Source organism: Stigmatopora nigra, chromosome 8 (genome assembly GCF_051989575.1).
Source record: "Stigmatopora nigra isolate UIUO_SnigA chromosome 8, RoL_Snig_1.1, whole genome shotgun sequence".
NCBI lineage: Eukaryota > Metazoa > Chordata > Actinopteri > Syngnathiformes > Syngnathidae > Stigmatopora > Stigmatopora nigra.
In genome coordinates, this window is record NC_135515.1 from 4,155,050 (window position 1) to 4,170,172 (window position 15,123).

The 15,123-nt window shown below is 40.8% G+C and overlaps 3 protein-coding genes across 3 annotated transcripts; all 3 read right to left on the reverse strand.

The window, feature by feature from the left end:
• Positions 1 to 107: 107 nt before the first annotated feature.
• On the reverse strand, positions 108 to 1,591 carry fam181b (family with sequence similarity 181 member B). The gene has a single exon (XM_077722701.1). It carries the CDS (start codon positions 1,324 to 1,326, stop codon positions 445 to 447), a length of 882 nt encoding a protein of 293 aa, XP_077578827.1. The 5' UTR covers positions 1,327 to 1,591; the 3' UTR covers positions 108 to 444.
• A 3,904-nt stretch (positions 1,592 to 5,495) lies between these two features.
• Positions 5,496 to 11,532, reverse strand: prcp (prolylcarboxypeptidase (angiotensinase C)). Its single transcript, XM_077722590.1, has 9 exons — positions 11,114 to 11,532; positions 9,313 to 9,453; positions 9,139 to 9,240; positions 8,836 to 9,017; positions 8,618 to 8,775; positions 8,304 to 8,476; positions 6,952 to 7,119; positions 6,323 to 6,510; positions 5,496 to 6,256 (listed from the first exon to the last, which is right to left on the reverse strand). The coding sequence occupies exons 1-9, from the start codon at positions 11,285 to 11,287 to the stop codon at positions 6,040 to 6,042; spliced, it is 1,503 nt and encodes a 500-aa protein (XP_077578716.1). The 5' UTR covers positions 11,288 to 11,532; the 3' UTR covers positions 5,496 to 6,039.
• Positions 11,533 to 11,787: 255 nt separating this feature from the next.
• On the reverse strand, positions 11,788 to 15,088 carry rab30 (RAB30, member RAS oncogene family). The gene is made up of 4 exons (XM_077722818.1): positions 14,920 to 15,088; positions 14,121 to 14,219; positions 13,772 to 14,039; positions 11,788 to 13,307 (listed from the first exon to the last, which is right to left on the reverse strand). Exons 2-4 carry the CDS (start codon positions 14,211 to 14,213, stop codon positions 13,057 to 13,059), a joined length of 612 nt encoding a protein of 203 aa, XP_077578944.1. The 5' UTR covers positions 14,214 to 14,219; positions 14,920 to 15,088; the 3' UTR covers positions 11,788 to 13,056.
• Positions 15,089 to 15,123: the final 35 nt, after the last annotated feature.

Sequence of the window (15,123 nt, forward strand, 5' to 3'; positions counted from 1 at the left end):
ACAATCAATTCTATTGAAAAGAGTGTTATTTGAACTCATTTCAATGGAAAGAATGCAGGAGAAAGTTTATGAAGGTTTTTCATCAGCTGAAACAGAATCAAGCACAATTTTCATGGCAATAAAGACCAGCTTTATTTCATTTGGGTACAGCATCTAGGATCTTGATTTATGAATGAATGTAATATTCCAGCACATATTTTCATCTCAATTTGAGGAAAATGAAAACGTAGTCTGACTTAGGCGGCTCGATTCATTGACATGTCCAATCCCTTTGCAATGGGAGGTCTGACAGGGATATAATTTGTTTCAATTGGGAGGACTGGCGTATATTCAGGCCTAAAATATATATTCCAACTACTGCATTAGAGAGGTTAGTGCCCTTTCTGACTTAAATTCAGCTTTTAACAAAAAATGGAGCCCCGCCCACCTGACACAAGGCTTTTCTCATAGAGATGAGTAATGAGTCCTGTTGTAGTCGCCATTAAAGTCATAGTTGACCTGAGGAAGTGAGCAGTCTGTGAAAAAGTTGGAGAAGGCCAAGGAGCAGAGGGCGTTCTCCTCGCCACCTTCGGGAACGCCGGCCTCCGGGTGGCAGTAGAGCGCCGCTTGGTGAGGAGTGGGGAGTTTCCTGGAGAGGGGCGGTGAGCAGCTCGTCCACGAGTCTGGGTACGGAAGGAGGTGATGGGCATCGTAGGAGGAGGCCGCGGCGGTGGCGGCCTGTTCTTGGTCGCCCACGCTTCGGTAGAGTTCCCGCTCGGCTACCCGGCCCACGTCTTCCGGTCCTAACAGGTCGAAAAAGTCGCCAGCCTCCGGGTTGGCTCGCTCCAGATCACGAAGCGACAATCCGCCGGCGGGGTCGACTCTGGCGTCGTGGGCCGGCTCGGTGAAGAAGGAGGGTGGCAGGTTGCGATGGCGGAGTGGCGGCTTCTTGGCTTTCTCGCCACGAATTTCCTTGGCCGGGTTGAAGAGGGCGGCCAAGCTACGGTTTTGTAGGCTAGCCTGGACGCCTTCCCGCTTGGGGACGGGTTTGCCAGACGAAGTGGGGGATCCGGGACCCTTGGCCTCGCCGTCTGGCGTCTCGACCATCCCGCTACAGCGTTTGATTTGCTTCTGTAGATACTTGCGATGGTTGACCTTCCTCTTGGACTTGACCGGTTTGTCCAAAGCCAGCTTGATGTTGCTGGAGGCTGAGTCCATGAAGCTCAGTAGTTCCCTGGTAGTCTCCTTGCAGTCCTCCTCCGACTCCCCCGGGAGACCCCCGTCCACTGTAGAGCCCAGAAAGCAGAAATTCATGAACGGCGGCGGCGGGTTCATGATGGCGGCCATTCCTCGCCCGCCAGCGATCCGGGCCGCTGCCTCAGATGTTAATCCACGTCGTCCGCCTCCGAGTGACGAGCCGACGAGTGGAGCTGGGGGATCTTTCGGGGGGCTGGACCCCGTGATGTCACAAGAAGGGAGAGGGGGTTTCCCCCCTCAAAGAGAGAGGGGCTTAACTCTTTGAGGCTCTCCTCGGAGGGATTTGGTTGGTGATTCCACGCTGAGACAAGGACAATAACTGGACTTGGACACTCCCCGGTCGTTTAGGTTTGTGTGGAAAACCCACGAGAACTTCAAAAGGGAAATTGGTGGTTTGTAGACCGAGAAATTCTCCCAAAAAGTGATCTGCATCCCTAAAATGACAAGGAAGTAACATAAAATGAACTCATTGCCTGCAATTGACAATGATACAGCTCAAATTCATTTAAACTGGCTCATTTTTCAGTGCCACGTCCCATTAGACGTCTCGTACCGTCACCTCCAAATTCATGTATCTTACAGTGAGTACAAATGTATTACTTTGAAGGGAAAATCTTAAGAAAATCATCACACATAGTATTTCTGTGTTAGTGTATAAATTGATTGCCGGATTGCACATTCTTAAAAGGTATTACCTGCATATAGACAAATTCAAAAAGGACGTCAGGTGAGCAATACTACCAGGAAGTGTGTCCATAGCGGTCTAGTTTGTCATCCTGCAGCGCCCTGAGCGAGCAATGGTAACTGAGTTTTTTGCACATTTTCTGCAAGATACGTTTTCGTTCTTGAATTGCATTAATAGACATCAAAATATAGTTTTTTCTTGCGTTATGGTGTTTTTGTGCTAATTCTTATGCATATAAGCCGTACCATTGATTAAGTCATCAGTTTTTTGAGTTACTAATACAGTTTATATGTTCAAAAAGAGCCCGAAAAAAGGCCACATCTCAAGCAAAAAGCAAATCCAGCTTTTTTCACCACCTGAACAACTTCCTTCCGCCATTTTTTCATCCCGTTCATCCGGTAACAGTCTCGGTTGATGGGAAAATGCACGCCCGACTTTTCCGGCAAAGTCCGCTCGCGTCTTAATCTCTGTTTGACATAAAGTTGATTTCTGGTGCCTTCCCAGGGCCAGTGGGAATTTTTGCCCCAGCCTGACAGCTATTATGGGGCCGCCTTTGACATAAAGCCCTACAGGGTCTAAATAGCCCCCATTCTTCGGCGAGCCTGGTGAAAGGAAGCTTTGTGCCAGAGATTCATTAAATTGCACCTCACAGCCCCTCGCTAAAATGCCTCTCCAATAATGGAACACTCCATTTAACTGGAAAAGCTGCCGAAGCTGTTAAATTAAAAAAAGAAAGAACGGAAAGAACGCAGGACAGAAGAGAAGTCACACTGACTTTTACAGAAATGTCGCATATGAAGCATTGATGGGGGCGTCTTTACAGGAAGTTGCCTTGCCAGCCGTTGAAAAGGGGGACGCCGGGTTGTGTGCCAGCAGCGCCATTTTTTTTTTTTTTTTGGTTTGCTCTAAAGATGCACTTTAACTATTTTGTGTCAGTTCCTTGTTGAATAATTCATCGGGTTCCTCTTGGGAGTAGTGCAAATTGAGGTGAGCTACTTTGGGTGACACTTGGAAAAAATCTTTCTCATGTTAATGGCGCCCAAAAAAAATGAGGAAAGTGCCGATCTCATTAGATCTCGGCTAAAAACGGATGTTTTTTGCACCAAAATCTGATTTGATTTCTTTATTTCTACAGAAAAGGGAAGTGTAGCTTTGTTTTTATTTTTTTGTCATCTACTTTTAAGGAAGTGAAGTGATTCTGAGGGTTTTTGGCAGCTTTGCTAATCAAACAAAGCTCGGGTAAAATGACTGTGCCACCAGATGGCGCCAGAATTGTGTTTTAATATTGATATTGTACAAATATTACAGTAATATTTGTTCGATACAACAGCAAACTATACGATTAGCGCTTTAGCTAACAAAAAATGAAATATACTTAGATGTAGTTACAAAATGGGAAGTTTGTTGTCGCCCCCTAGCAGTGGGAGTCTGAATTGCGCTGTATTTTTTTGAATAGTTGTTGTAGCTTAATAAAAAAAATATCCTAAGTATGCAACTTGTATCTCAAATGAAAACTGGAATAAAAAAATCAATGCGACTGTTTTGGATCATTTTTGTGGGTCAAATTAGACAAAAAAATCACTCAATTCACGATAATAGATATCCAATGACATGGCTTTAAAAAAAAAACTAAAATTAGGCTGTCACTAGTGGACATTTAAGCCATTTGCAATGAATAAAACGGTGTTCTTGTCTCTTTCCACTTATTTAAATCTATTTGATGGGATTATGACAAAGCGGCCACAGGGGTCAACCCCCCCAAAAACAACCAACCAACCCCCTGCCATCTTCACAACCTTTTTTTTTTTGCTGTAGGAGCTTCGGGGGAGGGGGGCAGCGCTGGAGGGTCTTTGACATTGGCGGAGCATGACGCACGCATGCACACATCCCGGAAACAAGCTGCCATTGTTGCGGAAAAGCAGAAAGGGCGTGAGGAGGGTCGTGTCGCTTTTGGGATTTTAAAAGGAATTCTTAGAGGGAGGTTAACATTGTTTACTTCTAATCCAGCATCCTTCATTTTTTTTTCAAGGCACTCAAATAGAATTGAATGTCTGAGCGCCATCCGTTTTCACAGAGTAAGCAAATAAATAATTCATGCATGAAAAGGTTCAAATCAATACACACAATAGGAATATAGCATTTGACTTTTTGGTGTTCTATGGGATGCTATAAATGGGAAAAATAGGACTTGAGACATCAAATTTAGATCATTAGTTGTAATGGAGTGAGGACATGAGCAAAATGGGCCTTTATTTGAATTTGTATTACATATTTAATTTAAAAAACTGAAAAAGTAGTGAATAATTTCCAAAAATATTCACTACTGCATTCAAAATCATCACAATTTCAAATAAAATGTCTTATTTTATGCAATTTTACAGCTTCTCCTTTATTTGTAAGAAGGGCCAATAGATACTTATGAAAATAATAGTCCTTGCAATCATTTGGTTCAAAAAAAAGATTGATCTATGAAATTATTTTAAAAATAAATAGAAAACTAGTGCATAATGTCCAAAAACATTCACTAATGCATTCAAAATCATAAAAAATGTATATAAAATGTCCTATTTGATGCAATTTTTATGAATGACCAATAGAAATGCATGAAAAAAATGTCTTTGCCATCATTAAGTTCTTTTAATTTTTAAATTTCTTATGACACTGGTCAAAAAAAGTGTAATTTTGGGGTGGTGAATCCAAATCTCACCTTAGTTTTCTATTGGTCCGGTGAAGAAAATTCCCTGTCTCCAGCCGACCCTCCCTCTCTCCTTTAAATGTGACACCCCCGAGTCTTAATCTCATCCCATATAGTGTGTTTGCGTGTGTGGTCCGCCCGCTGAGCGCCACGCACTTTGGCGTTTGGCCTCCGGTGAATACTAAATAACGCCTTTGATTGATGGTCGCTGTCGGACGGCGGTGGAATAAAGCGCCCCCGCCAGTCCTGAGAAAACTTTTTAAGGAGGGCCTTTGGGTGTGGAGGGTATGGAGGGGGGGACTCCATCGGTAAATCTTGCCATCGGGAAAAGTTGCTGGTGACAAGTACAGCTTCTTTTTGTTGTGGGACATACCAGCGCTCAACCCTGTTACCCGAACGCGTCGTGGCGGTGTAGGTCAATGGTGTCAAAGTGGAGGGTAGGGGGCCTTAGTGTGGACCGCCAAAGTAAAATGTGCGTGTGGATTTGGTTCATTGCTAAAATTCAAATGAAGATTATAGTTGTAGATAGAGAATACTTATCTTTTGTGGCCTTGAAAATGAACAATTTCAATTCATTTTCCGTTATTTTATAATCACAATAAATACTTTTAAAAGTTGAAATAATGTCCTATTTTTTTAGATAAATAAAAATTAAATACTTCAATTTTCTGTCTTTCCTTTTTTGAAATAATAATCACAGATAATGATAAAAAGTGTAATAATGTTTTCCATTAATAAGCGAAGTATTTAAATAAAAAGCATGAATATTTAATTTTTATGATTCATCCAAATATATCTATTTATCTCTATTTTTTAATCTAAAAATGAGAATAAATAAAACCGAGGATGCTTTTACTCCATTAGTAAATAAAGAGAGCATTTACCATTTTCCCTTTTTTAATTAAAGCACAAAAGACAAAAAAACATTTACTTTCCTCCCTTTTGATAAAAAAATGTCATTACATTGAAAGAAAACCATCAAAAATAGAATATATCTAGCTCAACACCCCCACTTTAGGGTAAAAGTCACTTAATTTGATCATGATAATAGTCCCATTCAACAATGATAGGAATTCCTGTCCAATTTTGTGACTTTCTCCTGCACAGATTGAAGAGTGAACTCCCTCCTGGCCTCTCTTAACCTTCCATTACACTCCTTACCCCCAGGGAGCACTGTTAATAATATTGCTAGCGGGGGGAAACAACCAGGCAGCAGGTGAAGTGAATTGTCGCCCGCAGGCCGGGGTCACATGCTAATAACCTCCTGCCAATCCCGTTATTGCCTTCCTCCGACTGTGAACTTTTATTAAATTTCCAGCCCGATGTTCCCGCCCCACTTTATTCCGAATTGTGTATTAAAAAAATCAAATAAAATAAAGATTTTAACCAAAGAAAACAGCACTAAATATCATTTTGGAAGACTTTAGACCGCATTTGATTGCATTTTCTGGGCTTGTTTGATCCATTTTTTAAAATAGCTTAGCTCAACAGCACGGGCCTCACGTACAGAAGGTGGGTCCATATCGTTGGCGGAGCGTAAGTCCAGGTGGTGAGCGCCCTCTGGAATCAGGACAGCGACCAGAGAGTCCGATAAGTTGTGTGTTACGCCTCCCGAAGACCACGGGTCAAGGCCGCCATTGCTGCGATAGATGGGAATGAATCTGTGAGGAAATATCGGCGCCAGAAAACAAAAGATTTTCTCTTACCTGAAGATGATGTTGCTGTGTGAGGAGATGTCTTTTCCACCGAAAACCACGCCGGCCCAATCGGCTCGCGGCCTGACGCCGAACATGGCGTGGCACTCGTCCGAAAAGGCTTGGAAATTCCACTCGGCGGGTTCGAACATGTCCCGTACGCCGTCGGTGCACATGGGCATCACCATCTCGGTGCAGGCCTGGAGAAAGTGCGGAGCTTGGGTCATAAGGCTATTGAAATGGAACTACGGTTCGATTCTGTTCACTTCAGAAACACTTATTGTTGTCTACAGTAATCCCTCAAATATCGCGGTTAATGTAGACCAGATAATCGAAAAATCACTAAATAGGGTCACCCCTATTATAACTACATTTTTTTTCTCAGTGCAAGTTTCAGCAAGGATTTTCACAATTATGAACTTTAAAAATATATAAATATATTTGTTTTTTTAAACTAATTACTAGCAGAAAAAATGCAAAGTAGTGAATTTGCGATAAGTAAAGACGCTATAATTGAGGAATTACTGTATCTCTTTTTGTTTCCTCATAAGACATTACATTTACATGCCATAATATTACAATTTGTTACCTATTTTGCTGACCTTTCTTTTGGTGGAAAAATAATAACGGACACCCATTACCTGGTAGTCCCAGCCCATCATTCCCAAGTTGCCGGTAGCCGTCTCAGAGGTGTTGAGGCAGGAGGAACTTCCGGTGTAGTTGTAGTAGAGATTGACCGCTTGTGAGACACCGTGAAGGATTTGCCGGTCAGACGCTGACCAATCTGACGTCAGATACTTGCACACTGCCTGGAAAACACCAACAAACACAACCAAATTGTTTTAGATCTATAAAAAAATGGAATATTTAGGGCTTTTGATCCAGTTCTTTTAATCCGTTTTTTTATATGTATATAAATATCATATTGAAAAATGGTCCGGCCCACATGAAATCAAGTTGACAATTCAGCCCACGAAACAACCCAAGTTTGAATCCCCTTGCTCTAATGTATGCGACGTCTTTAAGCGCTTTAGGCTGAGAACCTTCTTTTTTTCCTTCTTTTTTAATGACAAAGCTAATGTGATTATGTGAGCCAGTGTGAGAAGGGCCATTGGAGGGCTTAGAGGTGTTGGCAGAGATGAATGTATAAAGCTAATCCTGGCTGAAAAGTAAGGAAAAGATGCTACCCCCCTCTTTCCACTACTCCTTTTAGGGGTTCTTTATTTTTTTCCACCACGTAAATCTCGGCTTGGACGTGTCTTCGGCCGTCCTCATCCATCGACCACCGCCGAGTCGGCGTACAAAAGCCTCAGTATCAACACTCATGGTTGGAAAGGGGAGGGTCAAATGGGCAAATGTAACAAAAGTGACCAAAAAAGCGATGTTCCAAATATAAAATTTGGTTCAACTTTGACTGTAAATACACAAACTCAAGTTTCTTTAAGACAGGGGTGTCCATGCATTGGCCTGCGGGCCCAAAAAAAGTTTGCAAACCCCTGCTAGAAACCCCAAAAAATGCAAATGCACTGAAATATGGTTAATCAATTATTTTTGTTTTGCCAGTTATTGTCGTTTTTTTGTTTTTTTGCATTCCCAGCGTTTTAGGACGCCAAAGCCGACCCCCCCAACATCCCCCTCCGACACGGCCGTCGTAAATCCCCGAGAATTTCACATGCAAATCAGGCGTTTTATGGGAGAAAGCGTTTACGGGCCGTTATTGAGCAAGTCTGCTAAACAACCAGTAGGCATTTGGACCAACATGTACACACTCACAGAAGCAACAATAGTCACACTGTGTGAAAAACAGCACAACATCCTTACAATACATTTCACGACCCTATACGCATCGCTTAGTATGTTAAACAATAAACCATCTACACTTTTTATTTCAATCCGTGCAATACACTACACAGTGTACACTTTTAGTGTAGAAAAATGGTAAAAACAGAGAGACTGCAGTATGAATTGACAAGATAGTTTTTGGTGTCAATACCTGGATTGGCCAGCGAGGGAGTGGCTGCAGGAAATCGGCTTGGTAGGGGTAGTCCACCATGGCTAAGTTAACCCACGTCTCCTGGAGCCAGCCCTTGAAGACAGCCACGTCCTTGTCGTTTTTCAGCGGCGTACACAAGCCAAACTCTTCTGACAGCCATGCCAGACCCGAAGCTATCAGAATACAACAGCCCTGTCTAATTATTTTGGTAGAGGGCAGCTAATAGTTGGGATTTCATCATGACTCTCCGAAAATGTAAGACTTTTAAGTGCGCCTTATAGTTGTGAAAATACAGTATTTTGCTAGTGCCTTACCAGTAGCAGAGAGGTTACTGATGGACTTCCAAGACGCTCGAATATTTGCGTCACAGTTCCGTCCACTTATGGCAAAGTCTCGTGTGACCACCTTGTAGAAGTCGCCGCACGGTACCATTTCGGTAAACTGCCAGATTGGCGCCGACGCTGCCAGAGCACTAAAAAAAAAAACATTTTGACATGACTGTTAAAGCAATTGTTCATGCTGCCGACCTTACCCAACAACCATGTTGGGGTACTTCATCCTAAACCACGCAGCTAGCATCCCGCCATATGACCCTCCCATAGCGATAACCGGGCTTTGCTGAGCTCCAGTTCGGCTGTGTTTCAAGTTCTGGATCAGGACGGCGAAATCCGCTAAGGCTTGCTCTGCTGTAAGGTAGTTCAGATGTTTGCTGTCCTGCGAAAAGAAAATTGAACCTTCTCTCACATAAGAACTGAACACAAAAAGTACTTCTAGAATTGACCAAAAATGGAAGAAATCCAAACTAAATCATTTTCGGGACATTTTGTCTTCTCACACTAAAAGAGTCGGCTCCAAATGGCATGGATTCTCCGTAATAACGATGTTCTGCAAAAACCAACATGGCGCCCAGCTCTCCAGCCACGTCCCACATGAAGCCCTGAACCAAAAGAACCAATCATGTGATTGTGCTTTAACCGCCATTGACGACAATGTACACTCTATCACTTACGGTATTGTTACAGAACCAAGTGATGTCTCCTTCATTGCCCGTGTAAAACAAAATAGGACCCCCAGGGGAGTGCCAATACTTGTCCGCCACAAGGTAGCGCTGCTTGTAAGTGCCATCCTCTAGAAAGCCGAAATGATCAATCTGGAAAAAATAAAAATCATTTATAAACACACACATTTGGTGATTTTGTACCCAAGTCCACTTTCGGTCCCCACATGAAGACAAAAGAGGGCACTAGGTTTAGTCAGGAATGACAGTAGAAAGATTCAAAGCGTCTATTCAGTCTCGCTTTGGCAGAGTGTGCGGACCCTCAGGGTGCCCCCCCAACCCCTTTACCCGACTCCAAAAGAAACACATTTGGGCAGCTGCATGCTCAGTGGGGTTATATTCAGTGAATTGCGTGAAGAATGCATTTAAATGTGACTTTGTTTGCTTTTAAATGTCACTTTTTTTACTTCATATTTGCCAGGATTTTACGATTTTCCTTTTCTTTCATTAAAAACTAAATGAATATCTTCAAATTATAACCATTTTAAAATTATAGCTCTGTATTACCATAATTCTCGTGTTTATAAATGAAAAAGATTGAATGATAATAAAAGATTGACAAAAATCTTCCTAATTTTTGCAACAATCGTACAATAAACCCAACCAACACAAATAAACGTGTCATTTTCCACATATGCCACAAGGTGGCGACAAAGCACAATCTTTGTATAAACAAACAACTTTCATAACCCAATTTTGTCCCTCAAACTGCAGTCAGGGGCTCCATTTAACCAAATTTCGAAGTATGTAATCAATTCACTATTAATAAATATGTAGTTATATCATTAAAATTTACTAATTGTCTGTTCTTTGCTGTGATAGAAGTTCCAACAATTTGGACTAGTAGAACTGGCACTAACTGGCCCTCAAAGAAGAAGAAGTGATGCCCTCACGTGGACAATGCAGGAACAACCACTGGGTCCGAAAAGGATTGGACTGGAGTAAATTTAGACAGCAAGGGGTTAACGGACACTACAAGAAGATCACGAATCCTCCCAACGGAAATTTGGTATCAAGACAGAACACCCACACACTAATTGTGTTTTTTTACTACGGGAAGTAGTAAGAGGAAATATTTTATTGTCTGCAGGCGCAGCTTTTGTGCAACATCGCCAATATTCAGCATAATGAGGAAGTGTGCAGTCGTCATGTCTAAAAACAAACCCGAAATAAAATCAGAATGAGCTTTACTTTATACAATTGAGCTTCATTACCTGCAGAAAACCCACACAAGCAAAAGAAAACATTTGACAAAGTATATACATTTTCTTTAAAAAATAATAATAATAATAGGCCAAGTGAAATAAAAAATAATCATTCAAAATGTATTAATGTGTTTTATGAAACTTGTTACCTCACATAACTTTTGGGTTGCCATTGACGGCAAAATACGTCCAATTCATTTTATGTGGCATAATGGTTAAAACGTCTGTTATATTATAAATATTTTTATGATCAGCTTCCCTCTTTTACTACTATAACACACTCTGTGACCTAGGCTAATGATAAATATTATTAAGGATGTTTACTGTATCAACAAACAACAAAAGGGAGCCCAATTTGAGTGCAATCTGGCAACTGTTATGATATGTTATGATCATAATTTAACAAACTGCCACGAGTTGTAGCATCTAGTTTACCCCAGCATATTTTATGGTTATTTTTGTTCGGAAAAAAACATGAAAACAATCAAATATTGAAATCACAATTAATAATTAGACGTATATTCCAAAATCAGAGATGTTTTACTCACCTTCTGCTCAAAGTAAAAAGTTTCATAGCTGACGGAGATCTTGTTAGATGTAAACGATCCCCCGTGTCTGGTGAATCGTTGAGTTTTTAAAGCGTCTGAACATACAAACAACAATGACAAAATGCAAAAAAATGCAATTCTGTCCAAAAGTGTCTTCTTGGCTTGAAATGTCATCTTGATGCTGTGCTGTCAAGAGTCCTGTCGTCAGCACATTTGGGGCGAGCAGACCGGATGATCCTCATCAATAAGAGGAAAAAGGAAGCAAATCTGCTCTCATCAAGCAAAAAAACCCAGATTTAAGGAACAATAATTGTCACGGGATCACGTATTAAGCATAAACAACAAGTTTAATTTCCTCTCTGAGTTTTGCTAGCTGCGCTAAATTTAGCTAGCTTCCAGCATAGCCGATGGCGAAAGGGTTATAGCCGCAGAGACTCATGGGAGTTGGAGTCCAATGTGCAGAAAACTTGAAGTCACCTTATTTAATTGTACTATTTTCAATTCGTGCCTCGTAACACGTTAAATATGAATAAATAAATAATGTAAATGAAGTTTTAATTTGATGCAACAAATCAAAATAACTATTTTGTATATTTTTAAATTGTATATTCAAATGAAGCTATTTTGGGTTTAACTTTTATATCCCACAGAGCACACTTAAGAGGAATAAAAGCTGCATTTAGTCAGATTATTTAATATCATACAGAGCACTTGAGAGTATATTTCATACACATAAACCTTGCCGTAGTGTTTTCTTACAGCTTTAACCACACATCCAATGGATTAACAATAAGTAACAGCAAAATGAAATACAAATATTAAGTAAAAACAAAAAACAAAAAAAGGAAAGTGCTAAGTCTTTACAACATCAAAAATGTTTACAGTAAAAAAAAAACATGTGCAGTTATACGGCGTGTGTGTGCAGTACAGTACGTTACAGTCTGGATGTTTACATGAGCACTAAATTTTTGTTATGGCACAAAACAAAAACAAAAAAACACGCTGGCAAGCAAAGGAAACAACTGGACACAAACTACAAGACAGGAGGCCATGTTACAGTCCGCCACTACAGAGGCAAAAGATAAAAATGCGCGTAATGTTGCCATGTCAGGAAAAAAATCCATTTTTTACATGGACATTTGTGGTTTAACATCACATTTTTTGGTTAAAAACAAGTCTGATAATCACTATCGACTTATTTTAGATTGACACATGAACCCAAATTGGTGATATTTAACATATTAACCAGAGTTTCTATTTTGATAGTTGATTCGAGACATTTTTTTTCAAACTAAAAACTCAGATCAGATTTTTTTGAGTAGTTTTGAATAGTACATTTCTTGAAAAATTAAAAACAATCAAACAACTGCAAACTCACTTCAATGTAAACCAATCACAATAAATCTTGGCCAGACAATACTTAATTAATTGTCTGCTATTTTAATGAGTTAAAAAAATTGACGTGAAAGAGAAAAACTGATTTAAAATCAGCGAAAAACAATAAATGTTGCATTCAGCAGGGATTTTTTTCCAAATCGTTTGTTATTAGTAGGTTAAAACCTTCCTAATGCTAATACGACAAAAAATATGAATGGAATAAAATGCTGTTTCACATTAGCAAAACCGTACTGTAGCAGCAAGTAGGAGGCAAAAATACTTCACAGTTTATCGAGGAGCGAGGACGTACGAAAAGCCTTTTTTAATTTTATTTTTAATGCATTTATTCCATGTCTTAGTCAGAGTTTAATTCTGGAATAAATTCTTACGGAGCAAGAAGATGTGTGCAACTTTTTTTTTCAGAAAAAAAAACATTCTCTACTGTACACGGCGACAAAACACTAGCCGGTGGCGCTTTAGCAACACTGCTGGTGAATACTGAGACTTGGGGCGCAACGGGTTGGGGGGAACGGAGCCCTGTGCGGTGGGAGAAAAGGCGCCTCCTTTTAGTTGAGGCTGCAGCAGCTCAAGTAACTGATGTTCTTGCCCTCGCCAGGCGCGGGCGCCGCGTCGTTGTTGTCCAGCTTGTTGTGCTTGGCCTCACGGATAAGTTCGCAGGCCAAGTCCAGGAAGAGCTTCTCCACGTTGTCCGATTCCTTGGCGGAGGTCTCCAAATACAGCATGCCGTGGGATTCGGCGAAGTCTTCAGCCCGTTGACGCGCAACCTCGCGTTTCTCGGCTAGGTCGATCTTGTTACCTGAGGCAGCCGGAAAAAATGGCTGTTAATGGTAATGTAAATACTGCAATATTGTGGGAAGAGTGTTCCTGATCACATATTTTTTGGACTTGAGTACTGATCTGATAGCTTGCTAATTTGTTGATTAGAAAATATATATTTGTGTTTCTTTTGACAGTTTACTTGTACATTCTGATTATTTAGTTGCTTTTTGCAATAGAGTTCAATTGAAAACTGGCAACGTGTTAATGACATAATCGTCTTCAGTTCGTTTTTTCAATCCCATTTGTCAGATTTATTGATAAAAAAATAAATACATTATTGTATACAGTAATCCCTTGATCATCGCGTCTTCGCTTATCGCAGATTCACTATTTTTCCGCTATTAATCATTTTATTTTTTTCATTAAAATGTGAAAATCACACAAAAAAAAAAGTTATAATAGCTAACTTTCTCATAAAGGAGCTTCGGTCGATCCACTCACCGACTAAAACGGTGACCACCTGGTTGTTGGCGTACTGCTCGATCTCCCGCAGCCACTCGGGAAGGCACCGGAAGGAATCCTCGCAGGTAATGTCGTAGGTGAGAATGAGGGCGTTGGCACTGCGGTAATAACTCTGAGTGATGGAGCGGAACCTCTCCTGGCCTGCTGTGTCCCATATCTGCAGCTTCACTTTCTGCCCCTTGATCTCCACAGTCTTAATCATGAAATCCACCCCGATCGTCGCTCCCTGTCCGGGTGGGAAAAGGCCCTGAAAAATACAGTTACAGGGGGAAGGTGTAAAATAAACTGTATATTTCTCATTTCTTTTTTTTTCCAAATCAACACCTACCTGAGTGAAGCGGCGTACGAGGCATGTCTTCCCGACTCCGGCGTTCCCAATCAGAACGATTTTGAACAGGTAGTCATAATCCTCCATACTCATGCTCAACTAATGAAAATAAGCAATTTGTTTATATATTGCATTACAAAATCATGATGATGTTGCACCAAAAATGATCAATCTCTGTATCAATAGGGCATTAATGCGGGATTTAAATTCCAACAGTGGCACTAATTATTCTCCATTTCTTTACACAGGGCTAAATTTCCACCTTACTGTCATGGCAAGAAGCCACCACAAGACGGCACTAAAACAACATATTTTTCTGTTCGTTCACTCTAATAAATCAGTGCATTAGGGAATACACAATTATAAAGGGATCCACTATATACACATTGAGTTACAAGCAAGTAACACTCTTAAACGAGTATAATGGTATATTATCTTGCTAATATATCTAATATTTTTCAGTGACTACGAGTACATTGGGTGTTGCTAGCGTCTCCCTGTCAGTAAAGCAACCAACAGAACATGTCCAAGTAAAAAACGCGAATAGTATAAACCACATAGCTCTATTTTGATCATGTACGGGTTAAATAACATTTTAGTTACTTGTTTTCCGTTCGCTACTGGAAAAGAACAACGTGAACCAGTCCAATTTGGACAGTTTTTATCTCTGCGATGAATACGATCGAGCAGCTAGAAACCGTGTGGAGCCATTTTGGCTCTGATTTGGTCATTTTTTTTTAGCTCTTTTCCTTTGTGGAAATGAAGCCCAATGGGTGGAAAAAACAAGGAAAAGACATACCTCAAAGGAAGAAATACGGGTTTTCCCCGTTTTATTACGGCTACTGGCGATGCATAGATCAACAGCAGGGAGTAGCACCAGCACAACTCCAGTGTTGTATGCGAAGTCTTTCTCCTCCTTGCTTTTTCTGATGGAGGAGGAGGAAACTCCTCTTCGATGACGTCTTCGTCTAAAGAAAACTGCCCTGCAAACATTGGGTTCGTT